Source organism: Vanellus vanellus (genome assembly GCF_965231255.1).
Source record: "Vanellus vanellus genome assembly, chromosome: 22".
In the NCBI taxonomy this organism is placed as follows: domain Eukaryota; kingdom Metazoa; phylum Chordata; class Aves; order Charadriiformes; family Charadriidae; genus Vanellus; species Vanellus vanellus.
The window spans coordinates 6,802,279-6,830,193 of NC_138927.1; the positions used below are offsets into that span (position 1 = coordinate 6,802,279).

Below are 27,915 nucleotides of genomic sequence, written 5' to 3' on the forward strand. Positions count from 1 at the left end.
AAGTGCTGCACTTCGATGATGAATTGAGTACATTTGGAAAGCAGTCTGAGAAAAAAACAAAATTGATAGCCACAGGGAAAAAAAAAGGGGGGGAGAAAGAAAAAAGGCCAGCGTTGGGCAACAGCTTCAGAGTTTAATGAGGTGAGATTGACGTACACACAAAAACAACATTAGCTGAACAAAGAAGCGAGACACTAAACAGCACAGAGGAGCAAGTTCCAGGTTTTGAAGTCACCGATCTAGAAACATCCAGAGGAAGAACACAAGCATCCATCATGTAAAAGTCCATCTCATTTATTGGTGTAAGTCCTCTGTCAGTGCTTTCAGATCTCTAGAAAGCATCCCCAACACCTTCCCCCTCCCACCATTTATTTCACTTTCCTCTATTGTATAGAAAGAAATCATTCCCTCATAAGACATGAAACATCCTCACAGTGCTTTGTGATCCTGGTTTCATCCCAACTTATGCTTATTATCCAAGTTGTGCATGAAGATTACCAGTGATGCAGAAGCAGGACCTTACTTGTCTCCTCACCTTCCCCCCAAACGCAGGGCTACAAATTACCAGGACAGTACCCAAGCTGTATCTCACTTTTGCGGTCAAATGTAGGACAATGCCCTTGCCATTACTTCTATCTGTAATCGTATCGCGCTTACGAGTAGCTCTGAGCAATACTTGGATGCAACTTGGCTACAGCATCTTACTAATTTACTCCACTATGACCCTACTCCTGAATTCATTTCATTCATGGATTTTGCTTCTTCAGCAGAACCTCCCACCAACATCTAGAGGGCAAAGGGAAACATCTGGCACTGCTGCTGAGCAGAGCCATTTGCCAGGGGGCATCTCGGGGCGAGAGCGGCATTGACTACTCACCATACAAAGTTTCCTGAGCAGAATTTTATACCAGATGTAGGCATCCTTTACATAATACCCAAAGCACTATGCTACCTTCTGATTAAGTGATGAGGTCCCATAATTAAGATGATTCTCAAGCACAGTTGCAAGATGAAGATATGATTTATTTGCATAGCTGAAATCATCTACCTAAAGAGCTGATTTGCACCAGTGATTCTTTAACTCAGATTTTCCAGTTGGGTTAGACAAGACACTGAGGTCAAAGGAACCGTCCTAAACGAAAGTGGTTTGAAGTAAAATTAATTTCCAGGACTGTCCATGACTACAGCATTCTTACTAGGCATTGTAACACTGGGAGCTGCTACTGTTTTTATTACTTTTTGACTATATTACTGTCAGACTTCAGCTGCAATCAGACACCACATCAGAGGACAGCAGTCATGTCACGAGTCACCAAGCTGATTTCATCTCTGCCTCAGATCTGGAGGTCTGAGATCATGACTCCGTCAAATGCAGAAGTCTGACACATCATATAACATTTGCTACCACAGCAATACTTTTTTTGTTTTTTAAAATCAGCCTCTTCGTAACTTTTTGTTAATACCAGGATGGTACCTGGAAGTCTCAGAGATGAGAACCCACGGAGAGTCTTCATACTAAACTATATTACTCGATAACTCCTTACCCCCAAAGGTCCAATAGTTCAGTCAGATGCGAGAGACTGTCACCCCTGTCCGGCTGGTGAACAGACTGCAAGTTAGGGAATTACCCAAATGCACCCACAAAGCATTTGTCAGAGCTATAACCTGAAACCCATTATCCATCCTCCCACTCGGAGGATCTCTTTTGGATTGAGGGAAGCTCCTCTGCACATTAGCTCTGCTTTCCTCTTGCTCCATTTTCTAATTAACTTCTCTGGATGTCTAGAATGACTCTTGATAAATCATTACTGTCAGGCGTTCAGAGAAACATTTCAAACCTTATCAGAGATAAGGAATCAAAACAACTGTAAGAACTGCTCATGAAGAAGAGCTCCCAGTTTATAGCAGCAAAAACTTCCAACCTAGATTTAATTCCAGTGGCAGAAATGGGAACGCGTTTATAAACATCACCGTTACGAACAATGTACCTTGTTCTCAGATTCCCCTGCTGAGGCAGTCCATCGTAGACAGATAATACATCAAAATCTTCCTCTAATGCAAAGGACTGGAAAACAAGCTGTATCCTGTTCTGCTCCTCAGCAGTGATTGTCCACGTGCAGTTTGCATAATTTGGATATCCATACGGAAAGCCTGGACTCTGTATTGTCCCGTTTGGGCCCTGTAAAATGTGACTGCAGTTCTGGGCTGGCAAGAGAAAAGACAAAAGTACAAGTCAAATGGTGTAGGATACACATTTAATATCTCCACCATCAAAACAGATCATACGAGATTCTTCCCGCTGAATTTGTTCCCGGTTCACGGTCCCAGGGAACAGACAAAGGTAAAATCTAAAGATTCATCTCTGCCCTCCCTGCAGGAACTTGGACCCCAGATACCCATCTCCGGGGCGCTGCTCCCTCTAGCCCTAAACATAATGGGCTAATAACAGCCGGACTACCGCAGCTGCTGACTGTAACGGGGAAACAGATGCTCACGCAAACATCCTTTCACAGCCCATGACAAAGTCCAGTATACTCTTCATTATACACTGCGCATTTAGGGATTTAACACGTTTCAAGGGTGCCACGCTGGGTGCCTCAAGCGTGAGGGGGTCAGAGGCCAGAAGAGCAGAACAACAATGTCAGAGCTGACCGTCCCTTTTACCCTCAGTTACGCTTGAATAAGGGACAGAAGATCAGGGCTCAACCGCGCAGACAAAGAGAGACAGACCACTCCTCACCTTGAAAGGCCAAAAACTGTAATGGACATAATACATAATGAGGAACTGAGTCACCAAGTGAGCTGTCTGTCTGGACAAGGTTGCGCAGAAACTGAATGGCAAAAGATCAGAAATTAAAGTTGTCTGGACTCCAGAAAGAGCAGGACCACAGTTCTAAGGCTTTAACAAACAAACCATTCTCAAATAGTTATTTGGAACAAAACAAACAAACAAAAAAAACCCCAAACAAACAAAAAAAACCCCAAACAAACAAAAAAAACCCCAAACAAACAAAAAAAACCCCAAACAAACAAAAAAAACCCCAAACAAACAAAAAAAACCCCAAACAAACAAAAAAAACCCAAACAAACCAACCAAACAAAAACACCCCAAACAAACAAAAAAAACCCCAAACAAACAAAAAAAACCCAAACAAACCAACCAAACAAAAACACCCCAAACAAACAAAAAAAACCCCAAACGTTTGCAACTTCTCAGAACAGCAGTTCTTTTTTCCCCCATCCACATTCTTTCAGATAAATATTGCTCACTAGCACGAAACCACCTCTTAGCAGGGAGAAGAGAGGTGGTGTTTATCCGGGGCTTTTCCACGCAGACTGACACAAGGGAAAAATATGTTCCCACTTGGTCTCTGGTCTGCATAGCCCAAAGTAGAAACTGTACCACTGCAAAGCAACTGTGGTTCACAGCCAGGAGCTGCCATCACCAGTAACAGTACGTACCCCCATTACCCCTGATGGGGTACACACAAAAGCGATCGCTGGCTCACCCCAGCCCTCTCAGGCTGCTCCGTTTGCTCTCGCCCAGCTCAGAAAGGTTTCAGCTCCTCGTGCAGGCACAACACACCGCAAATACCTTCCCATCAGTACTCCTAAGGAGCTGCTGTAGAGCTACAGCTGCTGAGAACAGAAGGGCGGTCCCGTACCCACCAGCTAAATACTTAACACCTCCCTCAAATCCATTTTTCCTTCCCCAAAGCAGTACCTGCGAACACTCCATCCCAAAGATAAAGATCAACTGCCATGATGTACAATTTCTGGATATATGAGGTTTTCTTCTCTCTGGGGAAACAGGTACATAAGTGTGTTGGGAACAGCCTAAATGACAAATTCTCCTTCGTGTTTTCCTCTCTCTTCACTGCTACTTTACCCAATGTCTTTTTGGGGCACAAACAAAAACTCACTCCAAAGAAACCGGTGTAACTCCTACTGGCTTTAATGGAACAACTCCTCCACACCAAAGCTAAATTCCAGACAGCTTGCAAGGCAACTATTTTGAAACCAAAAGCAGAATTTCACCTTTATCCTACGGGCAGCCTCAGAGCTGCTGCCGCCTGCATTTGTTCTGGCGTTTCTCACCACCGCTGGATTGTTTACCCCTGCTTATGTAGATAACAGAGGCTTTCAAGTTGAAATGAATTAGATTAGAAATTACTTCTTTGATTTCTCATTGCTTTTTTCAAAGGCAGTGATGGCATTTGCACTTCTGAGTGCCAACCAGCTACAGGTAAAGAACTGCAGAATAGTGCTCATTAAAGCCAATTATAATTAGATTGACCTACTTTGGTGCAAAAAGGCTTAGTGGAACTTCTCTCTACAAGACAAAGTTCACGCCTTTGGGAATCTGAAATGGTCAATCATATTTACTTCCCTGGGGAATTTGTGTATCATGTTTATTACATCAGTGAGAGTTCGGACAGCACCATAATCCGCTGGGGACTAAAACTGAGCTCAGCACATCCCCCGATAGCCAGGGCAGACTAAGGGACTTTGCATTTCTATAGCACCTGGCATCTGCCTCTCAGTGCATTTTGTCAGTACATAATACATACAAGAGCGAAATTCACCTCCCTCCTCCACTTCAGTTCCATTTATTTGTAGAGTTCACTGAAAGGATGCATTAACCGGGTGCCAGAAAGCTGCACAGGACTGGGAATATTACCGTTATCAGAGTGGTAAAATTAGGCCTGGTTTGGTTTAATCACTCAGAGACCGCCAGAGATCCACGAGCTTCAGTTCTCTAAAATTCAATCACATCCTATTTTCTTCAACCAGACTGGCACTCAATAGGCCATGTGGGGATATTGAATCTCTCTACCGCACATTTTTTTATTTTAATCATAAGTAAATGTCATCAGAACAATTTAAGGAAACTGGGAAATTAAAGAGGCTGTATCCCTCCATTTCCCGATGGTATAAAAGCTACTGATATTGCATGAAGTTCAGAAAATAAATTCGAGGTCAGACAGACATTGTTCCAAACACTTCCAAGGTCATATCAAAGGCAAGAAGCTTTAAGATCAATATAAATTTATGCTGTCCGTGCATAATCAGTGATTAAAAGAAAGAACCAAGCAGAGGCCAGAAAGATGTACATAAACTTGAACCTCGCTGAAGAAAAACAAATACATAATAGAAAAATAGGATACAGTTCTATGACATATCAAATCAATCTACTGAAGTGTTTGTGTGTTCATGATTCTGACCAAGATGTGCTTTGGACACAGCTAAAAGAAAATTGCTTATTGCAAACAAAAATTAGTTTCCCAAAAGCTGACAATCTGGAAAGCAATATATCCTTCATCAACTGTGATAGCAGGGAACTTCATTATGTTGGACATTGCTGGAGAAAGTCAGCAGGCACAGGAAAGAGAGCCAGGAAGCCCATGAGAATTTATGCATGCTATATAATTTGCTTTCAGGTTTGAGTTAGTTCAGCTCAGGCTTGACTGACAAAACCTTATCTAAAGTCTGACGTACATGACAAGGAAACAGTTTCTCCTCTGAAGACTTGCAAAAACAATTCTCTTTATCCCTTTGGCTCAGGAGCACGAATAAGTAGAAACGTATGAAAGGACAACGCCAGGGTCTGTGCTATAAAGTTCCAGGTAGATTCATATTTGACAGAGGACAACGTTCTTCCAGATCTTCTGGATCTTCTCTCCAACCCAGAAGTTTGACGCAAGACACCTCCACACACCTTACTCGAGTAACGGGAAGGCAGCGGCTCCCCCCGTGGCCCAGCCTGCCTCCTGCCCGGCACCCCGGCTCTGATGGGGCTGCGCCCGGTGACCACCAGAAACGGTGGCAGCGACAGGACAAGCTGCACCCAGGGACCACGTTCCTCACACCCTCTGCAGATTAACCATCAGCTTCGGCAACAGAGGAATTAGAGCACCTCCAGAACGGTTGCTTTTCTCCCCCCTCCCCCCAATTTGCCACTCTTTACTCAGAGCTACAGCAAATGAGAACAGTAAATACACAAAGCTGAGGGATGAGATGTCATCTGCCAGAAGGCTCAGTGTGGCACTGTAAATATTTATGCAGATATTCCACCTGCTAATACTATTATTTATGGACTCACACTTTCTGAAGGTGTAACACCAACATGAAACTCATCAGTGGATATGTGTTTGTGGGCACATGTCCTATTTTGTGGCGGACACGACCAGTCTGAGAATGGAGCTAATTCTAACTCGTACTCTGCCAATGCAACCTATTTTCAATTCTGGAAAGTGCTTTATTATGAGAGTATATCTTTTTAATGACTGCATCAGTGTAATTTTATTGCAGTAGCACTTAAAAGTTTGCAGACAAGGACGAAGGCATCATCGTACTTGGCTCTGTTCACTGGACAAAGCCTTTCTCCAAAGGAATCACAATCCAAGAGGGAGGAAAAACACACAACCCAAGGAAACCCACGCTCAGGGAGGGTTTGGGGCTTTGCAGAAGAACATCTTTGTCCCGGGACACAACCATTTTCTCAACGATAGAGCTTAAAAGTCAGCTTTACCGGCCTCCACTTACAATACTTGGTTTGTGCGATATACACTGCTTGAACAACGTAAACAGACTAATCAGCTTCACTTCAGGCTCATACGCACAGGGAAAATAAGGAAATACTTACTTTGCAACATGCTCATAGAAGGATGGCATTTCTAACAGAAACATGGGCTGCCTGCGGCATTTTATAATACACAGTTAACCCACGTGCCACAAAACTTAACAGGACTGGACATTTAACCAAAAAAATAACCACCAGCTGAATACAGCTCCGGCTGCCTCCCGCAGGACGGCTGCAAACGCCTCAAACTTCACTCCGGGTATCGATCAGCCTCTTGCCACGGGGAGGGTAAGAAGAACATCCTGGTACTCAAAACCCAAGACTTCTTTTGACAGTACAAGGCACGTGGCTGGAGACAGAAGCTAGTGGGAGGTTTATTTACACCGTATGTGTGAAGTTGTTTAGACACATGAGCGTGGGACCGTTCTCCTGTCAGTCACTGCTTTCAGGAGGCCTCCATCTCACGCAGCGTGGCTACCCAAGTTGTGGAGCTGAACCATGTCACCCCCCGACGACTACAGTGTGGGGAGCATTACCTGTTCTCACGTCTTCAATGTCTTGTGACTGCCAGTCACGATGGCCGCTGTACATTGATCAAATCAAACCAGTTTACGCTTAGGAAAGAGGCGGCTCAATCACTCAAGCACATTCATAGCAACAGAATTTTGTCATGTCCTTCAAATACGTACCGAGCGATCTGCTTTGGCTGCTGCACCCTTCAAGCCCCCGGCTGGGACTGGGTCTCGTCACTCGACAGAGTTTCAGCAGCAATACAGACTCAGATAAACTTGTACGTTCAAATTCTGTCACTACAAACCTTCACCAAGTTGTCAGAAGCTAAATAATAAACAAAGGCCTTGTCTGACATTACAAATGCAAAGGAAATGTATACAAAACATCATCTTCCACCTACTTCCGATTCCTTAGACATTCCAGGCCAGATCCATGGCGGTATAAGTCAAGGAAGTGTGTTTTAACGCTGTTGATTTACACCATATTAATATCCAAGGAAGCAATACTTCAGAGAGACAGGAACAGAATCTCCTTCTGAAGCGCTTCCTAAAATCTAAGTTGATGCACTTTGTTTCTCCGCAAAAAAAGAAATCTAATTTAGCCAACACTGATGTATGGTCACTGCACAACTCAAAAGGAACAAGTACCAAATCACATACACTGACTTGCTCTCAGCAGCATCTTCTGTTGGTGATACATGACTCTCTTCTCCCTAACGCAGTAGGTTTTGGTATTGTCATTTTCTTTAGTTATCGTTACTTAGGCACAAGCGTTTCTATTTTGTGTTGTTCTAGCCTATTCAATGAAACAGACGAACATAAAAACCTCTCTCCCAGAAAACTGAAATCCATATCCTGCAGACACACAAACACATTCTGTCCTGGCTTAAAATACCAGGGCCAAATCCTGCTCATACATCAGTAACTTCTCAATTTTTTCTATTTACATTACTGCCCAGAGTCATTCACCTTCACTGCATAGAGTTTCTCAAACTGCGACACTAGAGCCGACGCAGGAGGAGCGCTCGAACCCCGACACAGGTTTTCAGCATCCCCTGCGAGCGCGTGTGGAGGCTGTGCTGAGTAGGGGAGAGCTCAAGGATGGAGACACAGTTAAAGCTGCCAAGCTCGGTGCAGACGTCCCCCGGCTTTCTGTGTGGGATGAAACATGTGAAACCACACAAAACTCCTTCAGCTTCTCACACAAGGGGGTCCACAGCACAGCACGGGGTCCGCGGGTCCCTCCCAAGCTCTCCCCTGCACATGCAGGCACAAACCCTGTTGTGAAGAGGCCTCGGGGGGTGTCAGGAGCGGGTTGTGAAGCGTTCCCAGCCAGAACCTTTCCACAGGTCTTTCACAACCTTATCCCCAAAAAGAACATACTGAAAACTCACCCCCTGCATTGAACAGTTCATCTTTAAGACGACCGACTTCTTTTTAAACACCTTTTGATCTGCCATCTAAATAGGAAAAAGGTTCCTTTTTCCCCAGTGTTTACTGTTTTGAATCATTTATCAGCAGCTAATTATGCATCCTTACATAGTAGTCTTATAAATCATTACAGACAACCACAAACAGTAAGTAGTTTACCCATAGCCCCGCTTTGACTCTCTTGTTCACACAATTTAAGTGAACAAACAGGGAAAGTACCTTCACACTTCATAAATCTAAGCCTTGTTTCCCTAAGTATTCACCTTTCCGTAGCTTTAACTTAACCTACAGTCTTATATCAAAGCCTTCTGGGTAATAAATAATGCAGAGACATTCCATTAACTATAACTTTTAATGAAAAGCCAGTGGATCCGAGCACATCATCAAGGGGATGATTTACATCTCAGATAGCCAGTGCCTTTTTCTCTCTGAACACACGGCGTGATAAACTGAAGAATACGAGGGCAAAGAACACGCATTTTATCTGAATCCAGCTCATGCCACTGCTGCCAAGCCCAGAAAGAATTATAACGTCCACCTCAAATCAAAAGCAGTATGTGAGTTTTCAGCAGGATGGCACAATACTGTGATACCGCAAATCAAACACATCATTCCCAAAACCAACTTAGTCACCTCCAGTTCTCTGGAGAGAGACGTTCCCTCCCTTCCATTCCAACAGTCTTTCACTCCCACTCTGTCATCACTTTCTGTCCCTTTTAGTGCTGCCCAGGCATTTAGACTGTTATTGCAGAGATCTGTTACGTTTAGGCATTGTTCCAGCCTTCGCATAACAATTCAATTTTAAGGGCTTCCCAAGTAGAAAAAAAGAGGAACAGAAAAGATGATGGTGGAGTGAAGATGCTGTAATAAGATATCTATTTCTTCCCACAAGTGCCCTCCCTTGCTCTCCCAACCAAAAAAAAAAAAAAAAAAAAAAAAAACATCTGTCTTGAAAGGTTATGTGAGTTTCCTACACGTGTTTGGGATATTTGTCACAATGCTGACCTCGGAGCTCCCCAGCAAAAACTCCAACAAAGCACCTTGCAGCTGGAAACTGCAAATACTTGCACAGAAGAGGAAAGGTAAGTCTGGAACTTCCAAGTGTCACTGCACGATCCTCACGCATTGCCACGCTGCTCTGTGCTCACATTTCCAAAATATCCTAGAAATGCACTTACATATTTCAGATTAGGGAAAACCTGGAAAAAAGCATTGTAGCTCTCCATTTCCTTAATGTCTGGCCCAGACTCATCCTGTTGCACTGCATTACAGCATTTTCTCCTATCTACACTGGACTCAAACAACAGTTTATTCTCCTCAGTCATCTCCTCCCGAGACAGGGGATTTTCAACCTGCAGCTCATAATGCCTGTGGGCATCTGTGAAAGGCAAGAAAGGAAAATAGCCTCATGTCTATTCTTTTAAATTCTCTAGAAATGTATTAAGCACCTATATAGAAATAAAGACACTTAACACTGGAAATGTTGGAGGTCCACAGATTCAATAATGTTGGAAAGCACTATAATAGACTAAGTGAACCCAACCTGTTCAACGCTCTTTGTTCAATGATGTTTCTGAACCCCCAGTGAGGTTCTGCACTCTCCCCAGCTGCTCTATATCCACCCTGAAGTGTAAAATCAAAAACTGGACGGAGTGCGCTGGACCTAAACCCAAGCCGGAGCTCAGCACTGCCTCACCCATACGGTTGGGGGGCCAACAGTCACCTTCCACTGGGACATTCCCTCCTCCGCACCAAGCTAACCTTCTCCTTTGAAGAAAGTCTTTTCTGCTCTATTATATTTTGCTTTTGTATTTCATGATTGAACCTTGAAAGGGCACATACTCCCAACAGCAAGGTCAAAGGAGTTCTGACGTGCTGTTGAGAAAAAAGGAAAACATCCAATTTCGGATAACAAACGCCATGGCAGGCCAAAACTTGAAATCACAAGAACATGACACCACACATATGTCCTGTCTTACAGCTGCAGTGCAGTACCCTGACACGCTGAGAGGTCAGAGACTTCAGCTGCTGGACAGTAATGCCTCAGTCGGTTAAGCCAGAAATTGCCAAAGTGAGTGCGCTGGTCCTAATAGCAGCTGCCAGATTTCCCCTCAAGACCAAAGTCCTCTGTTCTTCACAGAGGAAGAGAGGGAGCACAGCGTGGCACCCTCACCCCACACAGCCATCCCCCACCAGCTTGCTTCATCCCTACCCTGGAATGACCCGGGAACAGAAGGGATGGATTTCAGTCTTCGAGACCCTCATCAGATTTCTTAATTCTTTAAAAAAAAAAAAAAAAAAAAAAAAAAGCCAACAAAACAACAGATTGCTGTCAAAGGGGGGAACCCAAAATCACACTGCTTGTTGCATAGCTGGGCAGAACTCGAGCTGCTCTGTAGGAAATATCACGACATGTACTCCTGTTGGGTTCTCAGAGACGCTCCAGTGCCATGCTGGCTCTCCCCAGGTGCACGCTATATCCTTCTCAATCACCCCTGCAGATTTATATGCCACTTTACCATCTGAAAAGCCTACAGTCTAACCAGGACCAAAGCAAGCCAGAAAGCAGGATGAGCATTTAGAGGCAAAGACTTGTACAGAGTGAGGGGAAGGGAGATGTATTCCTTCCTATTTTACTGTTAGAAGGGGAGGCAGGAGGGCTTAAGGACTAATAATAGAAGATATTAAAAAAATTACATTGGAGTTATTTTAATAAGCATCTAGAAAATCCCTGCTAACACATGCTTTTTAATCTAAGCAGTACCAAAGTAAACATTAGAGAAGTTTGTGTTCATCAAGGCACATTAATAAGTATATATCTTCCTGACTATTTACATCAGTGATCTTAAACATGGCACTTTCTTTGCACTAACTCAAGTTAGCGGGTTGGAGAGACACAGGCACGCACACCGCTTCGTACGCCGCCTGACCCAAATCCAGTGGACAGCAATGGACACAATGTTAGAAAACATTTCAAACATACAGAACAGAAAACTTTGCTTGGCCAATACCGACAAGGAATTCAAACTACTAAATTACTCATTACTCCACAGCACAGAATGTCTCAGTATCTTTTCACCAAATCTCAGTTTTCAACATCTTCCTCGAAAGCGCGGTGACAAAGACCGCATCGATTGCTTCATCTGGAGGGCTCCCGAGACACACGTGCATCGAACAAAGCGAAACGGGCTCTGCCTGTTCCAAGTACGGCAAGAGAAGAGATTGTTTGCATGCTCTACCGACCGACAGAGCTCGTGTTTAGCCAAGCATGCAGAGTTTGTTGATGCAACGAGTGTACATAGAAAGAAAGAAAATCCCAAACTTTTTAACACTGAACAAAGCGCAGGAATCCTGTCAGCAAGGCTAAATATACTCCAGCTCACCCTGCTTTTAGCAGACTTGAGCTTTATCAGCATAGTTACTAGTGAAGATTTGCCACGCTGGCATCTCTTTGTACTGGCTTGAAACCAGATTAAGGGACAAGAATAAGACTCCTCACGTACACTGACGATCTTTGTTTCTTCCCACTCTATCCTATACAATAAACATTATGTAAATCCAAAAGCTGTGGTACTACTACACGAAGCATTGGCAGAATCAGGAGCATCTCGCACCCCGCACACATCCTGGCTGTGCTTCCTCTGCAGAAGGATGATGGTACTCCCCTCCAGTCCTGTGGGGAACTTGCACATTTTTTCCACTTCCTTAAATCTGAAAGAGCAGCACCTGGAAAAGGAGCCGCACTTCGCTCATGAAACACTGTGTTCCATTGCTGAGCTCCACTTCGATAGCCCAACACCCGCTGCCGTAAGCCTCCATGAGGTGCACCAAACCACCCAGTTTAGCTTGTGCTGCTCTGGCTCCTCGCTGTACCCTCTTCTAACTACACACACGCTTCTCCTGTCCTATGACAAAAGTGACAAGCAGTACTCTGTTTCATGCCCTTTGTTTGCATTAGAATGGAGGACATTCATTCTTCCACTGCACTTCACAAGTTACTGTGAACTCGTCTTACTGGAGCTTTAAGGAACCTTGGCTGAAATATACTCGGGCATTAAGATTTTTAAAACCCCCAAAAAACTCCAAGTTGAATACTCTAGGAAGGAACAAGAACTTTAGATACTAAAAAAACCCACCAACATTAAGCAGGCACAGCTGGCTATGCTTTATGTATACTCTCCAGTTTCTCCCCAGGAGTTGCTTTTAAGAGAAGCAGATGCATTTCCCAGTGCAGATGTTACATATTTGAAGTGGTGCCCCCCGTTACGGCAGAAGGGTGTTACATGGGGCAGCTTCGGAGTCAATTGAAGTTACAGTGCATTGGGGCTGTGTCACAGGAAATGTTCACACGCACGTAGACTCCCCCACCCCAAATGCACGGCAACGTGACTTGGCTGAAAGACTAATGAAAGAGGTCTCCGAGCCCCGCGCACCATAAAGGTTTAGCCACCGGGCAACTCTCGGCACCTCTGATTTTTGCCAGGCAGTGGCAGAAACCTGTGTGTAGGTATCCAAGCAAGCCCGAAGGTCAAGAAATTAAGAACAAGGCTTTGCAAGGCTCCTGAGAAGAGGCTCCCGTATCTTTCATCACACATTACCATTCTAAGCGGCTCCCCGACCGCCAGCGGCCCCGTCCCCATCGCCGCGATGCCGCGCCGTTGCTAGGCACGGTTGCTAGGCACAGGCACACATGCAACAGCTCCACTGCGGCTTCGTCACGGGGCAGCCTTAACGAGAAAAAGAGAGGGGAGGGGGAAACTACCCACCCTCGATTTCATATATCCATAGAAATTTCCGGAATGCTCAACAACTAGTTAATGAGTTGGGCAATGTTGCAGACAGGCCGGCGGCTTTCTACTGCGCGGCTTCACCAGGTCACCATTCGTTTCCTTCACAGCCTTCTGTACGCAGCAACACCGATCGCCTGGGGGATTCTGCCGAATCCCGGGCATTGCAGGAGGCCGAGGAAACGGTCTGGAAGAGGCAGCAGGAGTCAAGGAAAGAGAAGGGACATCCCCAGACCAAAGCAAGCCCGCGTGACCATTCTTACCAATGAGCCTCACACACACAATTTGGACCTAAATTTTGGCCTCGGGCCTCTCGGCAACAAGGCTCCAAAATTACAAGCTCAACAGCAGTGTTTTAAGCAAAGCCAGAGGCTGCAGGTGTTCCCACATGTCTCCAGGACACGGGATGTGGCCTCTTCTCTCCAGCCCCAGACACAGGAACAGAGACGCTCTCATCCCTCTCCTCAGAATCAACTATTTTGTCCAGATGACACAGTATCAGCCGCCTCCAGGGACCAGACGTACAAGATGCTTCTTAAACAGCAATATCTAAAGACTCAGAATCAAGGTTAGAGCCACGATGAGTCATTAATACAAAGAGCAGATAAACGAACAGCATTTGTAGAAACAGTCAGTCAGTCATGGGGTCCATCCCTTTGGCTGACAGGCTGCTCGCCGCTTACCTTCAACAGATCTCAACCAGAATATTCTAGAGCCAAATCCACTTAAAAGCGGAGTTTATCCTTGTGACACCTGCTGGAATGAGAAGGTTTCTGTGCTAGGAAGAGGGAGATTCATGGCATCACCAGGCAATACTTCTGCCGTTCTGCACATGGACGTGGGCGCTCCCTTCTGCCGCAGCGCTGACGGGCAGAAGAGGGCTTACACGACGGCTGTGCGCCCTGGGCCTGTCACTTACCGCAACACAAAACCAAATCAAACAACTGGCCAACAGGCAGTTTCACGCTGTCTTGGCTTGCGCCATTCTACATCAGCTCAAGCCCCCCCTGCCACGCGGCCACAAGGGGCGCAACCCTCCAAACGCCACCCGCGGTCCCCCACAGCGCGCTGAGGGGACACAACTCCAGATTCTCGTTTCCTACAAGTTGCTGGGATAAACGCAGAAGTCGCTGAATATATTGCCACAGCCAATGCTACTCAATGTCAAACGCACATTTCTGCTATTCCCCTTTCAAGGCAGTACTGACCCTAGCACACCTCAGAGACCGGGTGCAAAAATACCAAGACACATCACAGTATCACAGTATGCTAGGGATTGGAAGGGACCTCAAAAGATCATCTAGTCCAATCCCCCTGTCGGAGCAGGAACACCTAGACGAGGTTGCACAGGAAGGTGTCCAGGCGAGTTTTGAATGTCTCCAGAGAAGGAGACTCCACAACCTCCCTGGGCAGCCTGTAACATCCATGAACTTATATTCAAAGAATGCAAAAAACAATGATCCCGTCCTTAAAGCACAGCTGAACACTCTGGTTTATCAGTTAACAGCTCCCTCCCAACGCCATTGACTGACCTCGGACAATTCCTGCTCCAGTTTACCACGAACTGCATTTGCAGCACTGTGGATCTGCTCTTACCCCGTACCCGACGGCCTTACCGGGTGCTTTAAGTACATGTTTTAACGCTGATATGCTCTGGAAGAAACTTAAAGCAATGTCTGTTGTGATCACTAACATCAGCACTCAAAGTTTAGAATTTTTCACACCAAATGGGATTTTATGAGATAGAGGATGTACAAAAAAAATCTTAGAACTGATGGTCTCACTCCGCTTCCAGTCTGACAGAGAACACACATGGGGCTCTCAGAGGAGCATTACAGTGTGACAGGTTCAGACAGGTTGGACAAGACGCAAAAACAGCAACTGAAGGCAAATGTTCAGGAGTCCAACTTCTAACTTTGCTGAGCTTTAAACCCGCTGATCGACAGCTGGGTCTGTGGCAAAGTCGCCGGCATATAAATTGAGTGTCTTTTGCCAGTCTAAGCCTTAGTTAGAAAAATGAGGAGATACAGCAAGTGACTACAAATTGGACTATAAAGCGTATATATGGATGTGTGTTCACACGTACACATACACACAGAGACAAAAAGTTACAGAACTAAAAAGCTCTCCTGCTCGTTACATACCGTCTCCTTCCAGGCCTGGCAATCACACCATACAATCCCATTTATAAATATCCTAACTTTTCTGTCCTGCACTTCACACTGGAAGATTTGCAGTAGAGCCTTACTGCTTTGATGATTATAAACATTACTTTAATTTCCAAACTAATATTAATTCATGACCAGTTTAAGCCCATTTGTTTTCATATCAACATTTTCTGTTAGCTAAAACAGTCCTTCTCCCTGTCTTGTTTTATGCCCTGATGTACATATAGAGAATTATTAGATCCCCTTAGCAGCCCTCTTCCCCAGGCTAAATAAACTCTGTGCTTTCACTCTTCTGAGACACCCCCTCCGCTCCCCTGATCACCCCCCCCAACCTCAGCCATGTCAGTTTGAACTCCTTGGGTGCAAAGGGCACCAGACCACTCCGATCACTCTAATGAAGGTTCCTCAGCGCTTTATAAAAATCCCATCAACGATCCCTCATCTCTGCTGCGAGACCCATTGGAGTTGCCTACATGTACACTAAAGCTTTTGTGATTCATAGCCCAGAAACTCCAGGGTTTTCCGATTGTTCTTAGTGGAACCAGATTTCAGGAGTTAGGTTTCAAACTGAACTGTGACCTTCACACCCCAAACAAGCCAACTGGGTTCCCTAATGCTTGCAACAATTCCACCCCTCGCAAGCGGCCACTCATGAACCACCTGAAGAACAGTAATTATCTGCAGAAGTTCATAGGTGCATAATTCCTGATGAAACTGGGAATCTTGTGCAGACCGTCCATTACTTGAAGTCATTTGCTCAGCTCAGAAGTAACACAGTTATCCCAATACTCAGCCAGAATGGCCTCTTCTCAAGGGATGTAATTTTCTCCCTTCAAAACTTTCTCTTTCAAAATTGTCTCTTAATCAATTTTGACTGCTCCCTTAGCGCCACGACTCTTCTACATAGCCATTGTCAGCATAATAATAATACCAACCACTTACATGGCTATTTCCATCTTCAAAGCACTTCACAAGCATTAACCAATTAATGCATATTCTTCCCATGCTGTCTCTAGTGCGAACAACAGCCTCGCTGGGTTTTCCCGTGACTTCCCTTCACGCCCTTTCAGTTGCCCCAATATCCTTTAACTGACTCCCACTGTCAGTCTCCTTCGCGGTGTTTACGCATCCCATTTCAAAGCGACCGGAGAAGTGCTGCATCCTACTCTAGTAGCAGAATGGCTTTGCGACACACCGTGCAAGCTTGCGTACTTTTTAGCTGAGACCAAGAGGTGGCCTAAGACAACACGGCTTAACACATGGTGAGGGCGCTAACCTGGAAGGCCTCGACGTGGCGCTGGACTCACGGCAAAGCGTCAGAGACCAGGAGACTCCTTTGCGCAAGACTTCACAAAACCAAAACAAATCCACCGAAGGACCACAAGTCCCCTTTCAAAAGGAACTTAAGAGGACCAGATCTTGAAACATTTTGCTATAACCTAAGAACTGGGGGCAGACGCCTTGTAGCCTTTACAAAAGCACCCGAGTTTCGCAGCCAACGTATCCTCTTATGAAACCCCGCCGGGCGAGCATACATGTATTTAGGCATCTAAACATCCTTGCAAATCTTGCCCCGGGAGTCCAAGCCTCAATGAAAGCGTTCAGAATGATTTAAAAACTTAAAATTTTACTTTTACTTTCTCTCTGGCATCTGTAAAGTGAAGACCGTGAAGACTTAGCTTCTCCCCACCTTCAGTCTGGCCATCTCTAGAAACGACATAGGGCGGGCACAGTTTTCTGCTGTCTGCGATTCCTGACATGCCGATATTCTGATCCTCAGGTTTTATCTGCCTCCCACAAGTCCGCTGTTTCACTCAGCAGTTCCTCTCAATGCACAATTGAAATGAAAACTCAGGAAAGGAAAACTAATTTGATGAAAGACATCTGTACAAACCCCTGCAAACGGACTCCACTCCTAAGCAGCATTTTTACTCGGTCTCATTTATAAGGTGCTAATTATTATCTCCAAAACAAATTTTTCAATTTGTATTTCAATTATTTTCCAGTAAAAGAATATTTGCATTTAAATGGCTTATCCATTGTGCTCAAACACAAACTCATTTTCATCTCAGGTGATAGGACGCCTTTATCTCAAGAAAAAGTAGGAAAGGTGAAATAAGGTTCAAGGTGAAATCCATCTCACAAATCACAGTGAAGGTCTAATCTAAAGATTTGCTCGTGATAAATTTTCATTATTAGTCTCTATTCCCCCTGTTACCAAATCCATGTCATCATGAAAAGACTTAAAAGTAGCTGCAATCTCATTTGCCATTATTAGTTATGAAGCTGTGTGTCCATCTATAAAGTTCAACGCTCCCTCAAGGCCAGGGAGAATCGAACTTGTCCCCAGAGAGATTTTTGACCTAGCTACAAATCTCATCTCACTAATAATTTAGAAGACCTCAGTCCTTCAAATTCTCACAATATTAACAATTTCATCATTACACTGATGGAGAACTGACAGTTTAAAGAGAATACTACAGTGGATATAGACTCTTCTTTAGAAATAAATCTGCCCTAAGCTGGGAGGGACTTGCAAGCGCTTTTCTCCCCTCCCCACCATGTTTCAGTTTCTAGCTCATATATTTAAACACCATTGAAGTGATCTGGCTATATTTCCATGCATTTGTAACTACATGGAAAGCACAGCAGTTCTCTCTAGATATCTACTAGATAGAAGGTTCTATCCATATATCTACTATATGCTTTTAGTAGTTGCAGGGGGGGCACCATCCCTTTTCAGCACCTAGGGCTCAGGACAGAAAGGAGACAGAGTAGTTCTGTAGAAAACACAGAAGAACCGACTTCAAATATTCAGCTAATACCATAAGCAGCAAACTAGCTGTCACTACAGTGACCGGAATCTTATACCTTCAGATATACTAAGAAAAAGCCTGAGTAAGCAGAGACTCCACTTATTAAAAGCTCTTCACTTCCTCCACAGTTGTCGTTTCCCCACGCTCTCTATAGAGAAGAGTGCTGTGTGTTTATGAGTGCTTTGAGATCTTCCAGCGAAACACTCTGCCAGGCGTTTGTATTATAACAGCTTGCACTTGCATTGTCATATTTGAATTACAAAAAGAGGCAAACACAAGGCAATTTCTCCAGGGAATTTTTGTTGGGATCTAAATCCAATTTTTACTTGATTCTTTTAACAGCACTTTCACATTCACTTCCTTTAAGTATTGCTGCACTTGATATTTATTACCTAATGCCTAGTTGTCACCTTGAGCAATCAATGAAAGTCAACAGAAGTTGATGGTACACAGAAAAGTTAACAGCTCCCTTCACCCAACTGGGAGAAAAAACAAACAAACAAACGACAGCCACACGCCCTAAACAATAAATAGCTACAAAAGGTTTCTAACAGATTATCTGTAGAAAAAGCAAAATGTTTCAATTACATTGAAATTCTCAGTGCCTTCACACAGGAATTTCATGTATTCAAGTTTTCAGTGAAGAATTTAGGTTCTGCTATCAGGTCTTTTCTAACAAAAACTGATGGATGCTCTGAATCTACAAAACCAGTCTTATTTTTATCCTGTTCTGATCCAATTTAGAAAAATTCTTGTGCTAGGTACCAATCTGTCACGACTTGCACACAAATATTCCCGGTAGCTGCAGTGGATCAATCGAATCGTATGCAAGGTCCAAGTCATTTCCATACAGTTTCTGCACCCTGTTACCTCCATCTGTGTATAACTAACAAAACCTCAGAACTTATTTCCATTACCATTAACATCATGGTGCACTATTATTTTTCTTTCACCTCCTCCATTCATTTAAAACCTCATTTTCACCCTTAGACATATTCTATTTAATCTTAGTTTTCAATCCCAAAAGCAGATCAATACCTTTCTTCTTCAATCTACATAGCTCTCAATCAAAGAGTTAACAAGGGGTGAATTGAATCGACTTGTAGGTTCAAATTGGGTATTTTTCTGTAAAAAGTCTCATTTGCTAACTGCACTTGTGGAAAAGAAGGGAAAAAAACTCCCCATAATAGCCCTCGGTATTAGATTCCGAGGCAAAAAAGGTCATATTTTGTTCTCTAATTTAAGACTGCCACAGCACTTAGCAGGAACAAATGACAGACCCTCCCATAAACCATTATCTTCTGGAGCGCTTTAAATCCAGTGAAGTGCACTGGCTCTTTCTAAAATGACTTCTTTCAGTTTGAACCAATTCAGCTGTTTATGGAAAGGTAACACCACTACGGGGCTCACAGTGTTGGCTCCGGCATCTTACATCTCGCCAAGGCAAAGAAACCAGCACCGCATGTGCTACTGGGAGAAGACACCTTGGGCTGTGAGACAGCCATGTCAAGGTAGCGGGTGATCTATCTTCATGAGCAAGACTTGAGAACTTCACTCAGAAAGCCACAATGGTGTCACTGTGCTTTGGCTCTAGGCCTTAAGCAAGATACTACCTGCAGTGCGGGGACCGTTCCGCACATTGTTCCCTCAGCACATGAGCACCCAACAGTTTTGTTGTTTTGTTTTTTTGTTTTTTTTTTTTTTTTTTTTAAATGTATTTTCATTAAAATACCCTATCAAAGTACAGAAATTCCAATACAGCTGTTTCAGCATCCTTTGAAAAGCGACACGATGTGCACAAGACCAGAGCACAGCCTGGAGAAAGGGAACTGGACCCTTAGAAGAGAGGTCAACACACATCAGGGCCAGATCGTCCCCCTTTGAGCACTCCAGGACATCGCGCCTTTGGAGGTCCTGTGTTAAACCCAACACTAGAAATAAAAACCCAACAGAACCAGGGACAAGTTCCCTATCCTTCAAACACTTATTATTTCAGCAGGTGGACATTATTTTAATATTTACAGACCAAGTCCTTCTCCAAGTGGTGCTTGGCTTTAATGAAAGCATCCCAGGATGGAGGCTGACAGATGTCCAGTGTCCACAACCAGTGCCTAACCTTTCCCTAGTGGAGGCAAAACAACAATAGAGGAATATAAACAATATGCTACATGATGCAAGTAGCATTTTTAAAAATGGCATCAGCTTTGGAAAAGCACCAGGCTTCATTATCCTTCTGAAGGAGATTTCCTTTCTGGGAGGAAATACATTTTTTCTTGATATTATTATTTGGTGTATCAAATGGGAAAGGAACATTGAATTGTGCCTTTGTTACAGAAGAAATGAGCTTCCATTTTCTGTACCTCCAACTTGGCTTTAACTGCTCACTAATGTCAGTCCAAGCGTCTGTCCAACAAAGGACCAGATCCTGCTTTGCCCTGCAGCAACAAGAAGAGGGAAGAACCCTGCTGACGGTGACGGAGTTACGGAAACGTGACGGAGGCAGGACTGGGGAACAGGAGACCCAGTACATCCTTACATTTTCAAACTGTAAAACCAGCTTTTCTGCAAGATGCTTACATTGCCAGCTAGCGGTGCTCATTTCAGCTGGGGGAACAGAGAAAGAGTCCTCCTTACAGGGGGTGAGATCAAGAGTTTGGGCACACACACACACACTGCTAACAGAAGCCGAGCCAGGGGAGAGCGGCAACAATGTGTAAGGAACTACATAACAGCACATCATTCCCCACCGTAAAATTCTTTGGCAAAGTTTCCGTGAATACAAAGCCAACTCTGACCTTAAGGAAATCCGCTCATCCTGCTCCATCAGGCAATAAGCTCCACCTCAGGCCCTCTGGCTCCAAAAACGATGACACAGATGCCATAAAAAAAATATTTCAAACTCCACTTTCACTAGTTAAACTAAAAAACACCCACCAAAACAGCACTGCTGATAAACAACAGATTCAATAATTAGGAAACAAGTTCTCTATTCGACCTCTGCCATCCTTGAGACGTTCTTCTTCCTAATACACGGGATAGTGCTATTTTCCCACTCTACAGATAAGAAGCTGAAGCTCACACAATTTACACAACTGCTTCAAAGCCAAAGAGCCTGTGGCAGGTTAAAATGCGAAGGTTCAAACCATCCTCTCTGCCAACCCCTACTTCTGCTAAAGACCAGTGTCCAATTCCCCGATGCTTCTGGCAAATTCTTAGTCTGCCCCAAGTCTCCCGCCTTCCCCTCTACACCGGAGCACACCATGCTTTTGAAAGCTGCGCTGCAGTTTTTCAGTGAGAGGCACAAATGTGGATAAAAACGTATAAAGACCGTACAAGTGATACAGCGCAAACTACAGGAGCTGAGCAACCTGTGCAAGTCCTTGCTGGTACAGAAACTGCATTCGATTATATTTCTGACTTCTTTTTTTTTTGCCATGAATACTTTCTCCTTGAAGTTCAGTAGCAGACAGACAACTTTCACCTCAATGTCAGTCACAATTAATCCCAAATTGTACATGAAATGGTTGAATTCACTCCATGCAATCAAGGGAGACAACCAAGAGCATAAAACTTGTGTAGCTAATCAACCCGGCACAATTTGTATCTGCTGAAAGCTTTTCACAAACATCCCAAGATCTCTCTGCAGAATAAATCTGTAAATCATTTTAGGATTTTGCAAATTCTACTTATCCCCATTTTACAGATGGGGAAGTGGAACAGAATGACTAAGGCTCACACCCTCAAGGATTTGTAAGTGCCAACAGCCATGGAAAACAGCAAGAACTGGGCTTTAATGACTTCGGCAAGTCGAGAGCGAGAACGTGCAAATAACAGGAGAGCATTGAACCAGAAAATCCCCAGTTGTGGTTAATTCTCTAGCTGTGATTAACTCATCTTTCTGGTCTATTTCAGTACTTTTGCACCTTTTAATAAACCCAGCTCTGGGACCGAGCGGCCCAGGACTACAGGACCGAGGTTTGGTGAAACACCCTGTTGGTCCACATCCCATTGAACTGACAACTGAGAAAGCAGCTGAATTCTTGACACTGAAAGAAGTGTAGGTGGTACTAAGGCAGGTGGATGAAACCTAAATAAAGCCATTTCATTAGGACAGAATAGACTTAACATTCCAGAGAGCTAACGCAAGCCAGAGGCCGAAGGAACCAATCTTCTCTTTCTTTTGTTTTAAAATGTTCTGGATAAAAGACACCTTTATTTGATATTCATTGTTGTTTTATCTGCCTTGAAACGGGAACTGCAGACATTTTGATAAATGGATTGAGAAATTGTTCTGTTTCAGCGTAACTACTGTAAAATGCCTTCACATCCGCTCGCACAGATACAGCTCAGACCTCATCTGCAGAGAGAGAGCATCACAAGAGCATCTCTCTCAGAAGCAACAGCGCGGCATTTCTGCGCTGCTGTTTAGCACACAATAACACACAGGAGTGAGGAGACCTCGAGTCTGTTGTGAGCTCTGCCAGCAGCCTGACCTTGGGCAGGTGTCGGCATCTGCCTCTGCCTCCCTCGTCCCTGCACCGACAGCACAACGCCTCTGGGCACAGACTGCTTCTGCCCAGTCGTTCTCCCACACGGCTAATAACGAAGCAGGAGCAGCAATGCCTCCTTACGTGGAGGGAACCAAAAGAAATTTGCCAGCAGGACAGGAGATGCCACTAATTTCCCCTCTGCTTACGGAGAGAAAGAGCTGAGGTCACCAAGAACGACTACGGAGGGAGCCCAAATGCCCGTGAGGGTTCAGGTACTGGGCTTTCATGGAACTTGGCCGCAGCTCCAACTACAGCAGCACTCTCACTGAGGCCAGTCTGACATACATACTTGTATGTACATCAGACGAGGGAAGAAGGGCCCAAGACAGTTGGTTAATATTCAAGGATCACCTCCTCCAAGCTCAGGATGATACCGATGATACCAAGCTTTTTTGGAGAGGTAGACACGCTGGAGGGGAGGGATGCCATCCAGAGGGACCTGGACAAGCTCCAGCCAACCTCATGAAGTTCAACAAGGCCAAGCGCAAGGTCCTACATCTGGGTCAGGGCAATCCCAAGCACAAATCCAGGCTGGGCAGGGAATGGATCAAGAGCAGCCTGGAGGAGAAGGACCTGGGGGATTGACGAGAAGCTCAACATGAGCCGGCAGTGTGCAATCACAGCTCAGAAGGCCAAACGTACCCTGGGCTGCATCAGAAGTGTGGCCAGCAGGGCGAGGGGGGGATTCTGCCCCTCTACTCCACTCTTGTGAGACCCCACCTGGAGTTCTGCCTCCAGCTCTGGAGTCCCCAACATAAGGACATGGACCTGTTGGAGCGCGTCCAGAGGAGGGCCACAAGGATGATCCGAGGGCTGGAGCACCTCTCCTATGAGGAGAAGCTGAGAGAATTAGGGCTGTTCAGCCTGGAGAAGAGAAGGCTCCAGGGAGATACTATTGCAGCCTTCCAGTCCCTAAAGGGGGCCTACAGGAGAGCTGGGGAAGGACTTCTTACTCGGGCATGTAGCGATAGGACGAGGGGGAATGGCTTTAAACTGGAAGAGGGCAACCTGGTTTAGTGGGAGGTGTCTTTCTCTATGGCGGGGGGGTGGAACTCTATGATCTTCGAGGTCCTTTCCAACCTAAACCATTCTATGATCCTATAAAGCTGTGTTTTGGTGACACCATTTGGTTTTATCACGTAGAAAAACGTGATAAAACCTGGCTTAAGAAAGCAGACTTCCAGCAGTGCGGGCAGAAAGCCCCTCTGTGTTGCGGTCTCCACCTATCTTCACAATCCTCCAACACTCAACAATTATATCCAGCACTTGTTGACAGTTTAGCTTGTGCACAATTCCAGGCAAGGGCTGCCTCCAGCTACATGTTTACACTGCACTAAACACGTAAGGACCGCTGCTCGTGACACTGCTGAGTACACCCCACTATAAACACACTGATACGCTGCACCGGTGTTGCTTCACACATGTTCCCTTACCTCAACTCTCCAAATACCTTACCAAGGCCCCCAAACCTAAGCCATCAGTTCATTTCCAAGTAGATTTTTGCAGTCAGTAACAGGGAAGGATTATTATTATTTTTTTTCGTTATTCCCCTATGACATCTCCCTGGCAACCACAGCTGCAAGACCCTTCTCCTCTTCCAGTGAAAGCCACAGATCACTACATCTCCCTACGCCGTGGTTATTCTGACCTCTCAGAAATTACTAGCACCACCAGGACTCTGACACAGTCCCCAGTTCTCCTTCCATCCAGCCAACAACAGCAGCATGCACACAAAAACCAGGCAGTTAGTTTATTACGACAGCGGTGATGCCTGTGCCTCTCACTGACAGAAAATTACTACAACATTTACTGCAAGGGGCTGAGTCAGGGGATGCGCCTGACACTGGGAAGAGAGAAAGAACATCATACGGTTCACTGTGAAGTCACATTTAAAAAGGTGGGGAAAAAAAAACACACCCAAAAAAACCAACTCCTCTTTTCCACTTTCATGCAAGGGAGGTATAAGAAAATTACACAGAAGCTCCCTGCAGCATACTGTCTCCATTCTGGCTGGCTGTGTCCATGGCAGCAGCAAAGAGATTGAAACAGAGTTAATTTGATTTCTTTAATCAATGGGATTTTCCCAATTACACATTAACCACTATCAGATCAGTCTGCCACTGCATAGCACGGCAGCAGCACATATATTTTGCAGATTACTGCACTGCATCATGTTTATTGCAAGCAAAGTACATCGATTTCCATAATTGCACTGTACTTCACTCCTCCAGAAACATTGTGTAAACACAGAAACTGTGGGTGCTACTATCACTTTTTTTTAATCTCTGTATCTCGATTTCTTTGAAAGCAGTGCAAGTGCCTACTCCTCAAAGCAGGCACTCACGCACCACAGGCGGCCTCAGAAATAACCTTACAGTTGCACTGAAAGCACCTCACAACAGCTATCGTCACGCTCCCTCGCAGCGAATTAAGAGCCAAGACAGGAAAAGCGCTCTTGTGTTTTAAGGCTGAGACTGACACGTTTGCAGCTCCGCCGTGAATTCCCCAAATGACCCTGCGCGAGGCACTCGGGAAAGCAAGTTGCTGCCGTCCACCCCAGGCGGGTCCTCGGGCAGCCCCCGGGGTGGCCCGGGCTGCGCAGGGCAGCGGTCGCTGTGTCTCCCGGCCCCGGGGCAGGGAAGAGCCGGCTCCACGCGGCGACACGGCTCCCGCAGAGCGCCACTGCAGGAGAGGACTTACACACGGCTTCTGGGGCCCGGCGCTCGTAGAAGACGCTGAGCCAGCAAGAGCGGCATTTTCCCCGCCACTTCCGCAGCCCCCAGTACTCCGGATTTACCAGAGATGCAGGTTAAGAGTCCTTTGTTCGGAAGCCCCATAGTTCTGTGTTTGCCCCTGCTCTGAAAGGGGCTATTGGGTGGTACCATAGGAGCCTCACGGGCTGGGCTTCCACACTGTAGTGTCTACGTGACAAGTATTAAGTGCACATACTGGAGTTCAATAAATATATTTTTAAGGGAAACATTTCAACAAGCGGCAATATACAGACTTCATTAAAATACTGAGCTAGACTATAAAACCCCAGTTAACACGCAGGATTGATGAGGTCATCTCTGTTCCTACGGCCAGTCGTTCTGAGTGGAGCACAAAACCAGACTTACCTGGTTTTAAATCCCTTCCAAGCCTGATGCTGTTAACCTTCCCGACATACATCTGCACCCACAGAAGCAACATTGGGACATCAGAGCCACCACATGCGATTACTCTACCTCTGACATTTTTGGCTGCTGTATGCGTCAAATAGATAACTCAATGCTGGACTTCACAATTCAAGCACTACAGAATCTTTGATAATATAATCATATCCTTTTTGTAGCCCTTAAAGTCTCATCTTTCCCCTTCCATTTGAATTTGCTACACTTTCTGTTGGGCGAAAGGCTAATTCCAATCTAGGCCTATTCGTGGTATTTCTAAACCTCCCAATGCCTAGAAACATGGAGGATAGTAAAGAAGTATCACTTAAAATCCACTCAGCTAAAGACAGCTTTGTTATAATTCCACTAAAGCCTATGAAAAATTACTCCAGCCCTATGTCTCAGGATACTTATGTAAAAATGGAGTCAGTAAGACTTCTCTTGCAATGCTATGGGCACATCACATCTATTGCAGCTTTCTCCCCAAAAATCTTTATACCACCTATACCTATACCATATGCCTCTTAAGTCTGCATAAAGGCCAAAAGGTTAGCTGTGCAGTCCTAGCAAAAAACTTAAGTCCAAACCCAGTAGTGGTCAGAACTATGCATCCTTTCCATGTCTTAAGAGGGTCTCACGAGTAGACTACCTCGGGGCTTGGCTGCACCTGATGCAAGCAGCAGCAGATGAGCCTCAGCCTTCAGCCCACTCTCTGCACCTGGAAAGCCGTATTGCCATGCTGGATGTCACACCGCCGGCGTTACGGAGGTTAGGCTGCCCGACCTTCCCCCGAGCCTGCCTAGCCCTCAACATTATCATAACAATTTCCTCTGGTCAAGATCCATGCCAAATTTAAGTATGAGTTGGGGGGGCATCAGCAGGAACATAAGCACAGCTGTGAAATTTGGCATTTCACAAAGCACTGGCCTCCCGGGAACCGGCACAAGGCAGTAAGCACCACGCAGTAATTCAGCAGTCGCTAATCCCTGGAGTACAAGTGGAAGTGGTTAACAGCAAACGGTGGGGGGGGGGCGGAAGGGGGGGATTATTCTTCACTTGTCCCTGGAACTAGATTAATAAGGCACTCACTTCTGCATAGGAAAATGTATTCTCCATAGCAGGGATACTATGAACGATCACCTGACCCACAGCTCAACTACACCGAGCCCCAAACCACCTTGGCAAAAAGCATATCCACTGGGATGTACGGCAGCTTGCCTGGATCGCATTCCCTGCGTCCATTTTGACACGCGCCTTCTTTTGACAGAAACTCCTAGACAACTGGAAGGCAGCCACCGAGGATGGGCTGAGCAGACGTCCACCTCTGTGCCACCGCAGGCGGGCTCAGCTGGGAACCAGCAACCAGCTGAATACAGAATTTCCCTAGGAGGTATCTGACATGACAGAGACTGAGCTCAGGAGCAAGGAAAGGTTGAGCTTAGATGTTCTTCAGCAGCACTGAGAGGTCATGACAACAAAAACAAAAGAAGAGTGACATGCAACGAACAACTGTACAGCAAAGAAGAGCCTCCTGTACCCCAAATGATGAACTCCTTGGTGAACACAAAGAAAGAGAAGACAAAAGTGAAAGTGCTTGCCTACAGTGCCACGGCAAGATGGTGCCACAGCATGAATTGTGACCCAAACATCCAAGGCTTGAAGTAGAGCCTTAATTACTGTGCAGCAGTCTTCCGAGCAAGGGCTCCTCTTCCCTCCCCATCATCATGGGCACACACTTCCATGGAGGAAAGCACGCTGAATTTGGCTGTTCTTCACCGAGAACTCACAAGCGCGCGCACCGCTATGAAGAGATAAAAAAGTACATTCGCTACACTCCAGCCAAACCCGAAGGCCTCTTGGTGGCCCGGCCTCATGTATACAGGCACATGGAGAGGGAAGGATTGGGCCCTATTCCC

The 27,915-nt window shown here is 45.3% G+C and overlaps 1 protein-coding gene across 1 annotated transcript in view; it reads right to left on the reverse strand.

Moving 5' to 3' along the window:
* CSMD2 (CUB and Sushi multiple domains 2) overlaps positions 1 to 27,915 on the reverse strand; it is a gene marked incomplete at both ends in the record, with an annotated part of 311,031 nt that overhangs the window by 279,689 nt on the left and 3,427 nt on the right. The window contains one exon of the mRNA XM_082494202.1: positions 1,989 to 2,205. Within this exon, the coding sequence (XP_082350328.1) occupies positions 1,989 to 2,205 (217 nt within the window). The remainder of the gene's footprint in view (positions 1 to 1,988; positions 2,206 to 27,915) is intronic.